Source organism: Natrix helvetica (assembly GCF_964273705.1).
Source record: "Natrix helvetica genome assembly, chromosome: 5".
NCBI lineage: Eukaryota > Metazoa > Chordata > Lepidosauria > Squamata > Natricidae > Natrix > Natrix helvetica.
The window spans coordinates 10,300,945-10,316,026 of NC_138551.1; the positions used below are offsets into that span (position 1 = coordinate 10,300,945).

The 15,082-nt window shown below is 42.6% G+C and overlaps 1 protein-coding gene across 1 annotated transcript; it reads left to right on the plus strand.

Annotated features, from left to right (window-relative positions):
* Positions 1-1,666: 1,666 nt before the first annotated feature.
* LOC309393722 (fetuin-B-like) lies at positions 1,667-14,703 on the plus strand (the record flags this gene model as incomplete). The annotated part of the gene is made up of 7 exons (XM_081956217.1): positions 1,667-1,832; positions 3,548-3,664; positions 4,498-4,585; positions 6,387-6,553; positions 9,138-9,251; positions 13,014-13,103; positions 14,221-14,703. Exons 1-7 carry the CDS (start codon positions 1,710-1,712, stop codon positions 14,701-14,703), a joined length of 1,182 nt encoding a protein of 393 aa, XP_081812343.1. The 5' UTR covers positions 1,667-1,709.
* Between the last annotated feature and the right edge of the window lie 379 nt (positions 14,704-15,082).

The window sequence follows — 15,082 nt, forward strand, 5'->3', positions numbered from 1 at the left end:
CACCTCTGATCTGGACTCTGGGAAAGATCATAGTTCTAACAGGATTTTCCTCTATGAAGGAAATATAAAATAAAATAAAAATAATGATAACCAGAAAGATTACCGGTAGCCCTCAATTTACAACAGTTTATTTAGTGGCTTTCAAAATTACACCAGCATTAAAAAAAAAAGGTGACATGACCATTTTTCACAGTTATGACCTTTGTAGCATCCTTGTGGACATGTGGTCAAAATTCAGATGCTTGGTCACTGACTCATATTTATGATTGTCAGAGTCCCAAGGTCATGTGGTCAAATTGTATTACCTTCTGACAAGCAAAATCAACGGGGAAGCCAGATTCATTTAACAACTGCGTTACTAACTTAACAAGTGCAGTGATTCACTGAACAGCTGTGACAAGAAAAGTTATAAAAATGGGGTAAAACTCACTTAAAAACTGTCTCGCTTAGCAACAGGAATTTTAGGCTCAATTGTGGATGTACTGTATGTTGAGGACTACCTGTATTGTAGCTCTAGTGGTGAGTCAACTCTACTGGGTCCTTTGTTGTTAGTTACGAAGGCGTGTCCCATCCATTGCGACCCCATGGATAACGTTCCTCCAGACCTTCCTGTCCTCTACCATCTTCTGGAGTCCATTTAAGCTCAATCCGACTCCTTCAGGGACTCCATCCAGCCACTTCCTTCTCTGCCGTCCCCTTCTTCTTTTGCCCTCCATCGTTCCCAGCATGAGGCTCTTCTCCAGTGAGTCCTTCCTTCTCATTAGGTGGCCAAAGTATTTGAGTTCCATCTTCAGGAACTGGCCTTCTAAATAGCGGTCAGGGTTGATCTCCTCTAGGACTGACGGGTTGGATCACCTTACAGTCCAAGGGACTCGCAGGAGTCTTCTCCAGCACCAGAGTTCAAAGACCTTGATTCATTGGCGCTCAGCCTTTCTTATGGTCCAGCTTTCACAGCTATACATTGCAACTGGGAAAACCACAGCCTTGACTATACGCACTTTTGTTGGCACGGGGATATCTCTGCTTTTTAGTATGCTGTCTAGATCTGTCATAGCTTTCCTCGTCAGGAGCAGGCGTCTGTTAATTTCTTGGCTGCAATCCCCATCTGCGGTGATCTTGGAGCCCAGGAAAATAAAATCTGTCACTATCTCCATTTCTTTGGATATTTGCCAGGAATTGAGAGGACCGAATGCCATGATCTTAGTTTTCTTCATGTTGAGTTTCAAGCCAACTTTTGCACTCTCCTCCTTCACCCACATCAAGAGGCTCTTTAGTTCCTCTTCACTTTCTGCCATTAGTGTGATATCATCTGCATATTTGATTGATATTTCTTATTTTTCATTGAAGACAAAGACAAACATAGCGTTCTGGTGCAGTGATTTAACCCAACAACTTAGTTGTTGCTTCGTGAGAGTCATCCTGCAAACCTATAGACTTCTAATCATTGACTTGGTGTTTATAATGTGTACGTTGAAGTTTAAAGGTGAGGGTCACTGTGAGATAGAAAAAACAAATATTAGCTATTGATTTAAAAGTATATAAAGATACGTAAAGATCTTTCCTAGCCATGTTCTCCCACCTTGGCTCCAGTTGCTGTCTTCTCTTATTCTTCAAATGTTTCCAAAATGTCTCTTTTGATTTCCTTCTTCATTGGCCTTCAGATGCTTCCCTTGGTGGTTGCTTCTCCACCTTTCCACTTTCTTCCCCCAATGTGCAATTCTTCGGAGGTAAAGGATGCTGCAGAAGTGGCTCTAAACAAACTCAACGCACATCGGAACGAAGGCTACGTTCTTGGCCTCCAGCGCATTTTTGATGTCCATGAAATACTCCAGGTAAGATCTCCTGCTTCTACTGACTTTTTTCTTTCCTTCAACTTGATAGCATCCACCTTGAAAAAGGTCATATTAAACTAGGTCTATCTGGACTGGTAGGGACACAGTGGCTCAGTGGCTAAGGTGCTGAGCTTGTCGATCAAAAAGGTCAGCAGTTCAGCGGTTCGAATCCCTAGTGCCGCGTAACGGAGTGAGCTCCGGTGACTTGTCCCAGCTTCTGCCAACATAGCAGTTCAAAAGCACGTAAAAAATGCAAGTAGAAAAATAGGGACCACCTTTGGTGGGAAGGTAACGCCGTTCTGCGCGCCTTTGGTGTTTAGTCATGTCTGCCACATGACCACGGAGACGACAACGTTGGTTCTTCAGCTTTGAAACAGAAATGAGCACCGCCCCCTAGAGTCAGGAATGACTAGCACATATGTGCAAGGGGAACCTTTACCTTTATCTGGACTGGTAAAAGAAAAAAAACAGACAGCTATTCATTGCCACCAAATGCTTTCCTTTATCTGCCAGTCATCCAATAAGGTGATGGTATTACTGTGGCAGCGAACTATGTATATTTTGGAGTTGGATGATCATGTGCAGGTTGTACAGGATTAAAGTTTTCCCTTCCGGAGCTTAGTTTATGACCCCCAACTCTTCCACATGGGACTTAAAGAAGAAGAAAAAGAAATCAATCTCCATTACAATCAGAGCCAGATGAGTGACTTCTCCTCTCTTGGACTATTTTGCTCATCTTCTAACTTCCAACCAGACATTGCTGGATTGGATAGTTGGTTTCCTGACACTGAGTTAAAGTGGGCTGAATTCTTGCCTTTTTCTGAACGATGATTTGAAGGTTAATTTAATTCCATGTCATGCACTTATGGTGATTGACACATTGGTGCAGTGGTTAGAGTGCAGCATTGCAGGCTACTTCTGCTGATCACCAGCTGCCTGCAGTTCGGCAGTTTGAATCCCACCAGGCTCGAGGTTGACTCCGCCTTCCATCCTTCCAAGGTGGGTAAAATGAGGACCCAGATTGTTGGGGGCAATAGGCTGACTCTGTAAACTGCTTAGAGAGAGCTGCAAAGCACTGCAAAGTGGTATGTAAGTAAGTGCTATTGCTATTGCTTTGCCTTTTCAAATACAATACAATACAATAGTAGAGTTGGAAGGGACCTTGTAGGCCTTCTAGTCCAACCCCCTGCCTAGGCAGGAAACCCTATACCGTTTCAGACAGATGGCTATCCAACATCTTCTTAAAGACTTCCAGTGTTGGGGCATTCACAACTTCTGGAGGCAAGCTGTTCCACTGATTAATTGTTCTAACTGTCAGGAAATTTCTCCTCAGTTCTAAGTTGCTTCTCTCCTTGATTAGTTTCCACCCATTGCTTTTTGTTCTACCCTCAGGTGCCTTGGAGAATAGTTTGACTCCCTCTTCATTGTGGCAACCCCTGAGATATTGGAACACTGCTATCATGTCTCCCCTAGTCCTTCTTTCTCTTAAGCTAGACATACCCAGTTCCTGCAACCGTTCTTCATATATTTTAGCCTCCAGTCCCCTAATCCTCTTTGTTGCTCTTCTCTGCACTCTTTCTAGAGTCTCCACATCTTTTTTACATCGTGGCGACCAGAACTGAATGCAGTATTCCAAGTGTGGCCTCACCAAGGCATTATAAAGTGGTATTAACACTTCACGTGATCTTGAATGTTTTCCTTTTGTTTGTCCATAGTGGATGGGTGGCCGTGACTCCCTTTTCTACATCATCTTGGATGTATTAGAAACTGAATGCCATGTCCAGAGCAGGAAATTGTGGAAAGAGTGCAAAATTAGAGATGGACATGAAACAGTAAGTAATCGATCTACTTAGTTAAAAAAAAACTATTAAACGGGATTAGAAGGAAGTTAAATCTGGGTTTTGAACTGGTTTGCAAAGGAGATTGAGGCTGTCACTCTAACCACTTGTCATATCACATGTCTCTTTGGAATATCCTCCACCACTTCTTTACTCTTTCCATTGGTTCCCTTAGCACAGGGGTGTCCAAACTTGGCAACTTTAAGACTTGTGGACTTCAACTCCCTGGGGAATTCTGGGAGTTGAAGTCCACAAGTCTTAAAGTTGCCAAGTTTGGACACCCCTGCCCTAGCATGTGTGTTCACATGCACAAATCATTCCCTGCAGTAGGCTGCCACTTCTGATCCATAGTAGAAACGGAGTTGTACAAAATTGCAGGAGGAAATGTAGGGACTGTAGAGATACGGAGAACGAGAAATATGGAAAATGTGACTCTCCTCAATTTGGAAGGCATGTAAACTGGCGTCTAATGTGTGGAAAAGATGCAGTTTTGTATCATGATGGAATCATTGGTTAAAAGAAATGGGTGGCACTCAGTGGTGGGATTCAAAAATGTTTACTACTGGTTCTGTGGGCATGGGCGTGGCAGGGGTTGGATACTGCAAAATCCCCATTCCCGTCCTACCCACTAACCTGCTTTCCAGCTCCGTTCTCCTGGTGAAGGAAACCAAAGAAGATCAGCTTGGAAGCTGGGAGGCAATGGGGGCGTGGCCAGCCTATTTTCCGGTTCTCCGAACTACTCAAAATTTCCGTTCTCTAGAAGCTGTCAGAACTGGCTGAATACCATCTCTGGTGGCACTAACGCAAACTACCTTCTCTTGTTCCAGGTCTATGGCCAGTGCAAAGTAATAATTCATTTCAACAAGAATTCAAATCGTTCACAATTGTACAGTTATGACTGTGTTTTACGCCCACGTATGTATATCTTAGCTACATCTGGAATTTCAGTTTGCTCTATTTCTCAGCCAAAAGTTCCATTTGGCCCAATGCCACTTTCTATAAATTTTCACATGGCACATATGCATTTTGCATGGGTAGTTTCTCACAACTTTTTTAAAAATTCGAATGAATGACTGTCCATGGTTTATTTCGCACACTTTGCCCTTCGATGCATGTGTATTTCTGTACAGATTTGGGGGTTTGAAACATTTACCGTCAGACTCAAAAACGTGAGGATCTCCATGTTGTTGTGATGTTGCAGTAATTTTATAAAACACAGATTTGTTGCACATGTACAGAAAAAAAAATCCTGTTATAACAAATCCGTTTCCTCTCTGCATCTAATTCTAATGCCCGAATTAAACTACAAGTAGGGGAATAGCAACTGAAATTCTCCCTCAAATTCAAACAATGAAACAAATATTTGTAATTAATCCAAGAATGTAATTCAAAAAATTTTATCTTTCTTTCAAGCCAAAATTACACTTTATGTTCAATTCATGAAGCACTGTGTGACCTGGCAGCCCGGTAAGGCCTACTATAGCTAAGCAAATAAAGTCAGATTGACTATAGCATTTAGTTTATTATCCTGCTTTCACATAAAGCAATAGTACTTAGACTTAGATACAGCTTCACAGTGCTTTTACTGTGTACTCTCCAAGTGGTTTACAGAGTCAGCCTATTTGCCCCCAACAATCTGGGTCCTCATTTGACCCACCTTGGAAGGATGGAAAGCTGAGTCAACCTTGAGCCTGGTGAGATTCGAACTGCCAAATTGCAGGCAGCCGGCAGGCAGTAGAAGTAGTCTGCAGTACTGCACTCTAACCACTGCACCACCGTGGCTCTTATATCATACTAGCTGATAGCCAGCATTGCCCGGGTATTTATTTATAGGGGGGAAATGTCCGGACCAAATGTAATTTCTAATGTTGGATTTTCCCCCTTACCAGAGGGAGCCCCCTAGTGGAGTACTGTGAAGCCGTTACCATGGCAAATCCATTGTGCTGTACAGTAGAAGCCATTTAAGGCACAACAGGCTGTATCTTAACAGAACACACACACCCAAGGGGTTTTAGGGGTGTCTTACCCCCACAGTATTTTTTTTCCAGAGAGTAAGTCATCTTACTCTCTGGAAAAAATTGGTTGAAATTGCTCGAGGTGTTCCAGAGTTATGCTGGAACACACACACACACACACACACACACACACACACACACACACTTATATCCTCAAGATCGCTTTGCATGATTTTTTTTTTCAATTACATGTACCTAAGTTTGAGGAAGAAGGACAGATTTCAAAAACATGAGGAATAATTGCTAAGCATCTGTAGACTGGATCACCCATTTAGACCAAGAGTGTACAACTATGGCCCTTCCTTTTATGACTTGTGGACTTTAACTCCCAGAATTCCTGAGCCAGCCATGCTAGTTCAGGAATTCTGGGAGTTGAAGTCCACAAGTCCTAAAGGGGCCATCACTCTCCAGCTCTGATGTAGACAATAAGCTCATACAATAACAGGGTCAAGAGACAAAGATGCTCAATTTTCAATCAAATCCAAGTTCTCTGCACTTCAACTCGTGCTTCCATTTAAATATATGAGCTGAAATCCACTGCTATATTGGACCAATCTCCTAATTCAACTTTAAGATAGTTGAACTTCAACTCTCACCATTTTCTAGGCATCAGTGGGGACTGGGAGTTGAAACACACCCTCCTTAAAGTTGCCAAGGTTGAGAAACACTGTTCTAAGTATTTGCTATATTGTTCTCTATAGTTTCTTCAGCTGCTATGGCAAAAATCTGCCCTGATTGTCCAACCCCTGGAGATCCTTCTGAAGCCATTTTTTGGGAAACAGCAGCCGAGAGCCTGGCCAAATTCAATGCTGAAAGCAACCATGTTCATTATTTCACCATCTCCAATGTCACCAAAGCCAGATCACAGGTAACACGGAAACTTCAATGCTGTATCCTTGGTTTAGACGGAACGGATTAATTCTTGTAGCAATTCCCAATCTCGCAAACCTTCAGATTCGTTGGGGATAAAACTCAATGAATTGTGTAAGTAACAGTGCCTAAACTTCAGAGGAAACCAGATTAGGAAAAGCTGCTTTATTGGTAAACAAGTCTACCTAGCCACCAGTCATAATTCCCAGGTTTAAGGACAAGTATTCTTCAGTACTATTTATTGGGCTGAAAACTAGCGACCTAGCTAAGAAGGGTTAGACTGGGTTGATACATGGATGGGAGACTGCTAAAGGGGTTCTGAGTTCTCAAAAAAATATTTAGTGATGTAAATCATTTATTTTCTTGTTTGTTAAATTTATTTGCCTCCCTCCCATCTTGCTGTGAGGCTACTCTGGCCAACTTACTACAGTAAAACAAAATAATAATAATAGAAAAATATAAACATAACAATATCAAAGCAATGAAACAATAAAAATAAATGTGCAATGTGAAATAATATGAATTAAAATATGGGTGGGGAGAGCAGGGACATAGGGGAGCTAATTAATCAATGTGGTGGCTCAGTGGCTAAGATGCTGAGCTTGTCGATCAGAATGGTCGGCAGTTTGGCAGTTCGAATCCCTAGCACCACGTACCAGAGTGAGATCCCATTACTTGTCCCAGCTTCTGCCAACTTAGCAATTCGAAAGCGTGTAAAATGCAAGTAGAAAAATAGGGACCATCTTAGAAACGGAGATGAGCACCACCCCCTAGAGTCAGGAACAACTAGCACATATGTGCGAGGGGAACTTTTACCTTTAACAATAGCAAAGCGATGAAACAATCTGGAACGCCTCGAGCAATTTCAACCAAACATGGTACACAGATGACTTACTCTCTGGAAACAAATACTGTGGGGGTAAAACACCCCTAACACCCCTCGGGGTATGTGTTCTGTTAAGATACAGCCTGTTGTGCCTTAAAATGGCTTCTACTGTACTGCCGTAGAATGGCTTTTACTGTACAGCATAGTGCAGTTGCCATGGCAATGCCTTCACAGTAATCCACAAGGGGGCTCCCTCTGGTAAGGGAGAAAATCCAACATTAGAAATTACGTTTGGTCTGGACATTTTCCCCCTATAAATAAATACCCAGGCAACATGGGGTTATCAACTAGTAAAAAATAAACAAGGAAACGGCATGAATTAAAAGATGGGAGGGGGGATCAGGAACACAGGGGTGAGATGGGGTCAGCTAATTAGTCAAGTAGCTCCCTCCACTGTGGTACAGGTAGTCCTCAACTTACAACAGTTCGTTTAGTGACCGTTCAAAGTTGCAACAGCACTGAAAAAAAGTGACCTATGACCCGTTTTCACACTTACAACCATTGCAACATCCCCATGGTCACAGGGTCAGAATTCAGACCCTTGGCAACTGACTCATACTTATGACAGTTGTGGTGTCCCAAGGTCATGTGATCTCCCTTTGCGACATTCTGAAAAGCAAAATCAAGGGGGAAGCCAGATTCACTTAACAACCGTGTGTCTAACTTAATATCTACAGCGACTCACTTAGCAACTGTGGCCAAAAAAGTCACAAAATGGGGCAAAATTCAATTAACAATTGTCTCACTTAGCAACAAAAATGTTGGGCTCAATTGTGGTCATACCTCAAGGATTATCTGCATTCCACTATTGGGTCCCCAAGCCAAATAGCAAAGTCAGGTCTTCAGATCCTTAATTGCTTTAGTTTGGCAAGATTTCTATTTTTAGGCGAGGAACAATAAAGGAAACGTCTTCCAAATTATTTAGCATGCCTTTCTTGGTTTTTTGGAGCATGCCATTCTGCAACTTGATGCTCTATGGATCGATAGGACTTTAATTCAGTGTGCAGCAGCTGCCTAAAAGCCAAAACAGTTCTAGGCTGCATAAACAGAGGGATAGAATCAAGATCACGTGAAGGGTTAATGCCACTTTATAATGCCTTGGTAAGGCCACACTTGGAATATGGCATCCAGTTTTGGTCACCACAATGTAAAAAGATGTGGAGACTCTAGAAAGAGTGCAGAGAAGAGCAATGAAGATGATTAGGGGAATGAAGGCTAAAACGTATGAAGAACGGTTGCAAGAACTGGGTATGTTTAGTTTGATGAAAAGAAGGACATGATAGCAGTCTTCCAATATCTCAGGGGTTGCCACAAAGAAGAGGAAGTCAAACTATTCTCCAAAGCACCTGAGGGTAGGACAAGAAGCAATGGGTGGAAACTAATCAAGGAGAGAAGCAACTTAGAACTAAGGAGGAATTTCCTGAAAGTTAGAACAATTAATCAGTAGAACAACTTGCCTCCAGAAGGTGTGAATGCCCCAACACTGGAAGTTTTTAAGAAGATGTTGGATAATCATTTGTCTGAAGTGGTGTAGGATTTCCTACCTAAGCAGGGGGTTGGATTAGAAGACCTCCAAGGTCCCTTCCAACTCCGTTATTCTATATTCTAATTCCCATAACTCTTAGCAGGGTTGGACTTTGATTCCCATAACTCACAAGAGACCTTCTCTAACTTGTGTCTTCTGAATTTTTCACAGTGGGTGATTGGCCCTTCCAACTTTGTGGAGTACACCATCCAAGAGACCTCTTGTTCCAAAAGCCAGCCAGTGCCTGTCGTCACTAAGTGTCCTCTGCTCCCACTCAATACTGCAGTGAGTATTCAGACATCTTGTACGAAGTCTGTCAGCACATTTGTTTTCCAGATCTAACCAAAATGGAATTGAATAATTTGGGGAGAGCCACCTCTAATCTTATAGGTTGCGTGAGTCAAGTAATCACCTTACGCCATGCTAAAAGCATATTAATTTGAAATAACCTCTTGTGTGAGTAAGGAATCAGTTTTAGTTTGCCTAAGTTTAGGATTTGACAGGTTGTATGAATCCAACCATTGTACGTGAAAGAGAACTGTTAAGTAGGTATTAATATAGCTGTAATAAATCTATTTGAAAAGAAATGGAAGGAACAGTAATAGCAATAGTAATAGCACTTAGACTTATATACCGCTTCACAGTCCTCCCTCAGCAGTTTACAGAGTCAGTATCTTTCCTCCAACAATCTGGGTCCTCATTTTACCCACCTTGGAAGGATGGAAGGCTGAATCAACCTTGAGCCTGGTGAGATTTGAACTGCCAAATTGCTGGTAGCCGGTGATCAGCAGAAGTAGCCTGCAGTACTGCACTCTAACCACTGCGCCACTGGAGCTCTTTAATAACTCCACAACGAATAACAGAAGAAGTTAAATCTAAAATTAGATTTTTGTAGAGATGGACAGGAACCCGACAATGATAATGGCAGGGGTGGTTTCCAGCAGGCACTACTGCTAGTTTGCTCGTCCATGCACATCCGCAGTTGGAAAAAAAATTGTTCTGCGTATGCCCAGAAACAAAAAAACAAGATGGTGCTGCCATAGATGCCGCCCAGAGAATCGGTTCAGGGACATGGCAGGCCTGGGTCGCTGCCGGTCCAATACAATACAATAGCAAAGTTGGAAGGGACCTTGGAGGTCTTCTAGTCCAACCCCCTGCCTAGGCAGGAAACCCTATACCGTTTCAGACAAATGGCTATCCAACATCTTCTTAAAGACTTCCAGTGTTTGGGGCATTCACAACTTCGGGAGGCATTTTCTGTTCCACTGATTAATTGTTCTAACTGTCAGGAAATTTCTCCTCAGTTCTAAGTTGCTTCTCTCCTTGATTAGTTTCCACCCATTGCTTCTTGTTCTACCCTCAGGTGCCTTGGAGAATAGTTTGACTCCCTCTTCTTTGTGGCAACCCCTGAGATATTGGAACACTGCTATCATGTCTCCCCTAGTCCTTCTTTCTCTTAAGCTAGACATACCCAGTTCCTGCAACCGTTCTTCATATGTTTTAGCCTCCAGTCCCCTAATCATCTTTGTTGCTCTTCTCTGCACTCTTTCTAGAGTCTCCAAATCTTTTCTACATCGTGGTGACCAAAACTGAATGCCGTATTCTAAGTGTGGCCTTACCAAGGCATTATAAAGTAGTATTAACCACCTGATCTTGATTCTCTCCCTCTGTTGATGCAGCCTAGAACTGTGTTGGCTTTTTGGGCAGTTGCTGCACATGGCTGGCTCATATTTAAATGGTTGTCCATTAGGACTCCAAGATCCCTCTCACAGCTACTGCTATTGAGCAAGGTTCCAGCAACCTAGGCCACCAAACCACTATCAGTTCAGCTGAACCAGTCCTAACCAGTAGGAACCCACCACTGCTTCAAGAGTCTAGGACAATTTGCTGTGGCCAACTTACCATGGCCATCTTGCCATGGCCAACTCACCAAAGGGCAACTCACTGCAAGACAACTCAATTCAACATGATACCGGTTATCTGTTTCTTTGGCATTATTTCCATTGACATTTATCGCATTGAGTTATCCCACGTGAAATTGCCCACTGCGAGTTATCTCATAGTAAGTTGTCTGTGGTGAATTGTCACATGACAGTGAGATGGCCATAGCAAGATGGCCATAGTGGGTTGGCTTCAGTGACATGACTGGGGTGAGCTGGTCCTGGAAAGCTGGCCATGGCAAAATGGCCATGATGAGTTGGCAGCCGCGGATTGTCCCATTCCATCCCTAGAAAACTGGCTGTCCAACTTTTGCTTGATAGCCTCTAGAGATGCAGCACACATAACTCAAGGAAGCAGACTATTCCATCTATACAGTATCATTTGGTATTCTTTAAGCCAATCATAATGTTCATTATAATTTTCCAGAATTCTGCAGGGCAATTCTTCAAGAACCAAAATTATATCTACAAAAATATCTACACACCCCTCACATCCTGGACATAAATTGTTTCAACTTCTACCCTCAAAATGACACCATAGGGCTCTGCACACCAGAACAATTAGACACAAGGACAGTTTTTTCCCGAATGCCATCACTCTGCTAAACAACTAATTCCCGCAACACTATCAAATTAACTACTAAGACTGTCTTACTATTATTCTTCTCATCCTTCCTATTACCTATCTCTTACCTAGTACCTATCTCTTTCCACTTATGATTATAACCATGTTGCTTGTATCAAATAAAATTGTGTTATTTGTTTCCTACTATAATTTGATTGCTTATTAATAACCTATGGCTATCACCAAGTGTTGCATCTTATGATTCTTGATGAATGTATTCTATTTTATTTTTCCTTATGTACACTGAGAGCATATGCACAAAGACAAATTCCTTACGTGTCCAATCACACTTGGCCAATATCTATTCTATTCTACTCTGTTCTATTCTATTCTATTCTATATATCAATAGGAATACAATAATTAAAATAACTATTTCACTTCTGTAACACCTGAAAATATTTCCGAGTTCCATAAAGCCACTCCTAGAACGGTAGGATCAGGGCAGTTTGAAAGGAAACAGAATATTTTGGCAATTCCCAGAACACTGTGTTATATTTGCAAGTAGAAAGGAACAGATGAAAAGCCTCCCAGAAGAGGAAATGTACATTGGAATATCCCGCAGTACAAGAGGCATCTTCACTTCAAATTTAAGAATCAGTTTTATTCCGCACTGAAAAACCCTATGAAAGGGATATAGCTGGAGGTGGTATTCAGCAGGTTCTGATCAGTTCTGGAGAACTGGTAGTGGCAATTTAGAGTAGTTTGGAGAACCAGTAAATACCACCTCTGACTGGCCCCGCTCCCATCTATTGTCTGCCTCCCGAGTCCCAGTTGATGGGGAGGGATTGGATTGGATTGGATTTATTAGATTTATATGCCGCCCTTCTCCCAAGGACTCAGGGCAGCGTACAGCATTAAAAAACACATAGTACAAAAGTTAAAAGGAAATTAGAAACAGTCCAAAAAACAAACCCAATTTATATAACACTCACATTTTAAAAATTAAATAAAATTAACAGGCCAGGCCGGCTTGCTGGAAAAGCCAACTTTTTAGGGTGCGTCGGAAGGACCGGAGGTCAGGGATTATGCGAAGCTCCGGGGGCAGCTCATTCCAGAGGGCTGGAATGAGGATTTTACAGTATCCTTCCCCTGTCACACCCACCAAGCCATGCCACACCATCAATTCATGCTACGCCCACAGAGCCAGTAGTAAAAAAAATTGAATTCCACTACTGAATGTATCCCAGTTTCTACAGGCAAAAGAATTGAGAAAAAGAAAGAATTTCTGTTTCTAACAAACATAGCAGACAAATTTGGGTTTTCAATGCCGGGTCCATCCACTCTAACTGGAGCACAGAAATAGTTATTTTGAGGAGAAGAAATGGCATGCCAACCATAGAGAGTAACAGAGAAGGCCCTTTGATACAGAACATCTGAAGAACAATATGTATTGCTGTCCTATTGCATATTCAAAACATCTGGCCAACTTAAACCTTTTGGGTTGGTTGGTTTGTTGATGAAAAATTTCTCTTTTGCTCTAGGAGGCAGGCCTATGCAAAGGTTCTGTGGTAAACAGTAGGATTGAAAATCGGAAATTTGTCACTGTAAAATGCCATTTCTTCCCACACCTGGTAAGTTCCTCAACAGCTATCAACTGCAGAAAATATTCACTCTCAGTTTGTCAAACATGGTTTACTTTTTTAAATCATTGACTGAACTTTACCCTACACAACCAATCGATTTCTCAGTTAAATAATAGCTTTTTAAAAATCACTAGTTAGACTTCGCTTGATTAAGCAGGCAGATGAAGATCTGCTTAACAACTTTACTGTTAGTTGTTTTCATTGTAATACTCTTGGTTATATTTCAGTTTTGGATTCCTACCTAAAACCTCTGAAGTGTGGTAGTTCATAAGTTCACATAATCAAGGCAGAGGTGATATTCAGCAGGTTCTGACCAGTTCTGGGGAAACGGTAGCGGAAATTTTGAGTAGCTCAGAGAACCAGTAAATACCACCTTTGACTGGCCCTGCCCCCATCTATTCTCTGCCTCCCCAGTCCCAGCTGATCAGGAGGAAAAGGGGATTTTGCAGTAGCCTTCCCCTGGAGTAGAGAGGAAATGGAGATTTTACAGTATCTTTCCCCTGGAGCGGGGAGGGGATTGAGATTTTACAGTATCCTTCCCCTGGAGTGGGGAGGGAATGGAGATTTTACAGTATCCTTCCCCTGGAGTGGGGAGGGAATGGAGATTTTACAGTATCCTTCCCCTGGAGTAGAGAGGGAATGGAGATTTTACAGTATCTTTCCCCTGGAGTAGAGAGGGAATGGAGATTTTACAGTATCCTTCCCCTGGAGCGGGGAGGGAATGGAGATTTTACAGTATCCTTCCCCTGGAGTAGAGAGGGAATGGAGATTTTACAGTATCCTTCCCCTGGAGTAGAGAGGGAATGGAGATTTTACAGTATCCTTCCCCTGCCACACTTACCAAGCCACACCTACAAAGCCATGCCACGCCCACCAAGCCACACCATGCCCCAGCAAGCCACACCCATAGAACCGGTAGTAAAACATTTTGAATCCCACCACTGAATCAAGGGTGCCATAAGAACGTACAACTGGAACGGACTCACCTTGTTGAACCCCAAGAAATTATTAACACCAACTGTCTTGAATATTTCACAAAATAAGTTTATAGGCCCAGATATGGACAACTCTGTAAGCCACCGTTCTGCATCTTTTGTCTTGTTAGCCCCTGGTTAGAGATGAACAGTCTCCACAGTCTGGGTCTGAACCTGGGCAGGAGGAAAGTCGCGATGACGGTAAAAGACACAGAAACCATCACGAAGAGAACAGACACCATCATCACCGCTCCCATCAGCATCACCACCACAAACAGCATGGACATAAGCATGAAGACCAGGAGTCACGCTATCCTCACCGCTCAGCTAACCTCACTAAGATACTACCAGGCCAGAAGGAAATATGGGGGCGGGTGGTCATTTCTCCTCCTTCAAGCAAGCATGTCTCGCTACATTCCTTACCAGAAGTCCAGGAGCCCAAAACAACCTCTAAATCCAGTTTGACTTCTCCAGAACAGGAGGCCAGGCCTCAGTCGGTACAGTCACCCAGGCCAGCCATTCCCCCCTTCCCCAGTGGGTTTTCAGAATCACCATCATGCCCAGGGGACCTGGCAATAGAGATCTATGGCCTTCAACTGCCTTCGCCCAAATAGGCCAAAACTTCACTAAAACTGAATGGCGTCCTTGTACAATACCGAAATCTAGTAGGAATTCATCAAATCTCCCCATACAAGCAGAACCTTCTTGGTTTCCATGTTTTCTAGCTTAATGTTTCATAGCATGCTAAAAAAAAGTTTTAATTAACTTGAAAATACAAAGGAATTTTGACTTAATTGCATGGATCTTTCCACTAAGTAACCTCTCTCCAACTGCTTCCCTCATTTTACACTAGTCATTATTCCCAAATATTTATGTCTCATTCCAGGAGATAGAGCTGCGGTGGCTCAGTGGCTGAGCCGCTGAGCTTGTTGATCAGAAATGTTGGCAGTTTGGTGGTTTGAATCCCTAGTGCCACATAACAGAGTGAGCTCC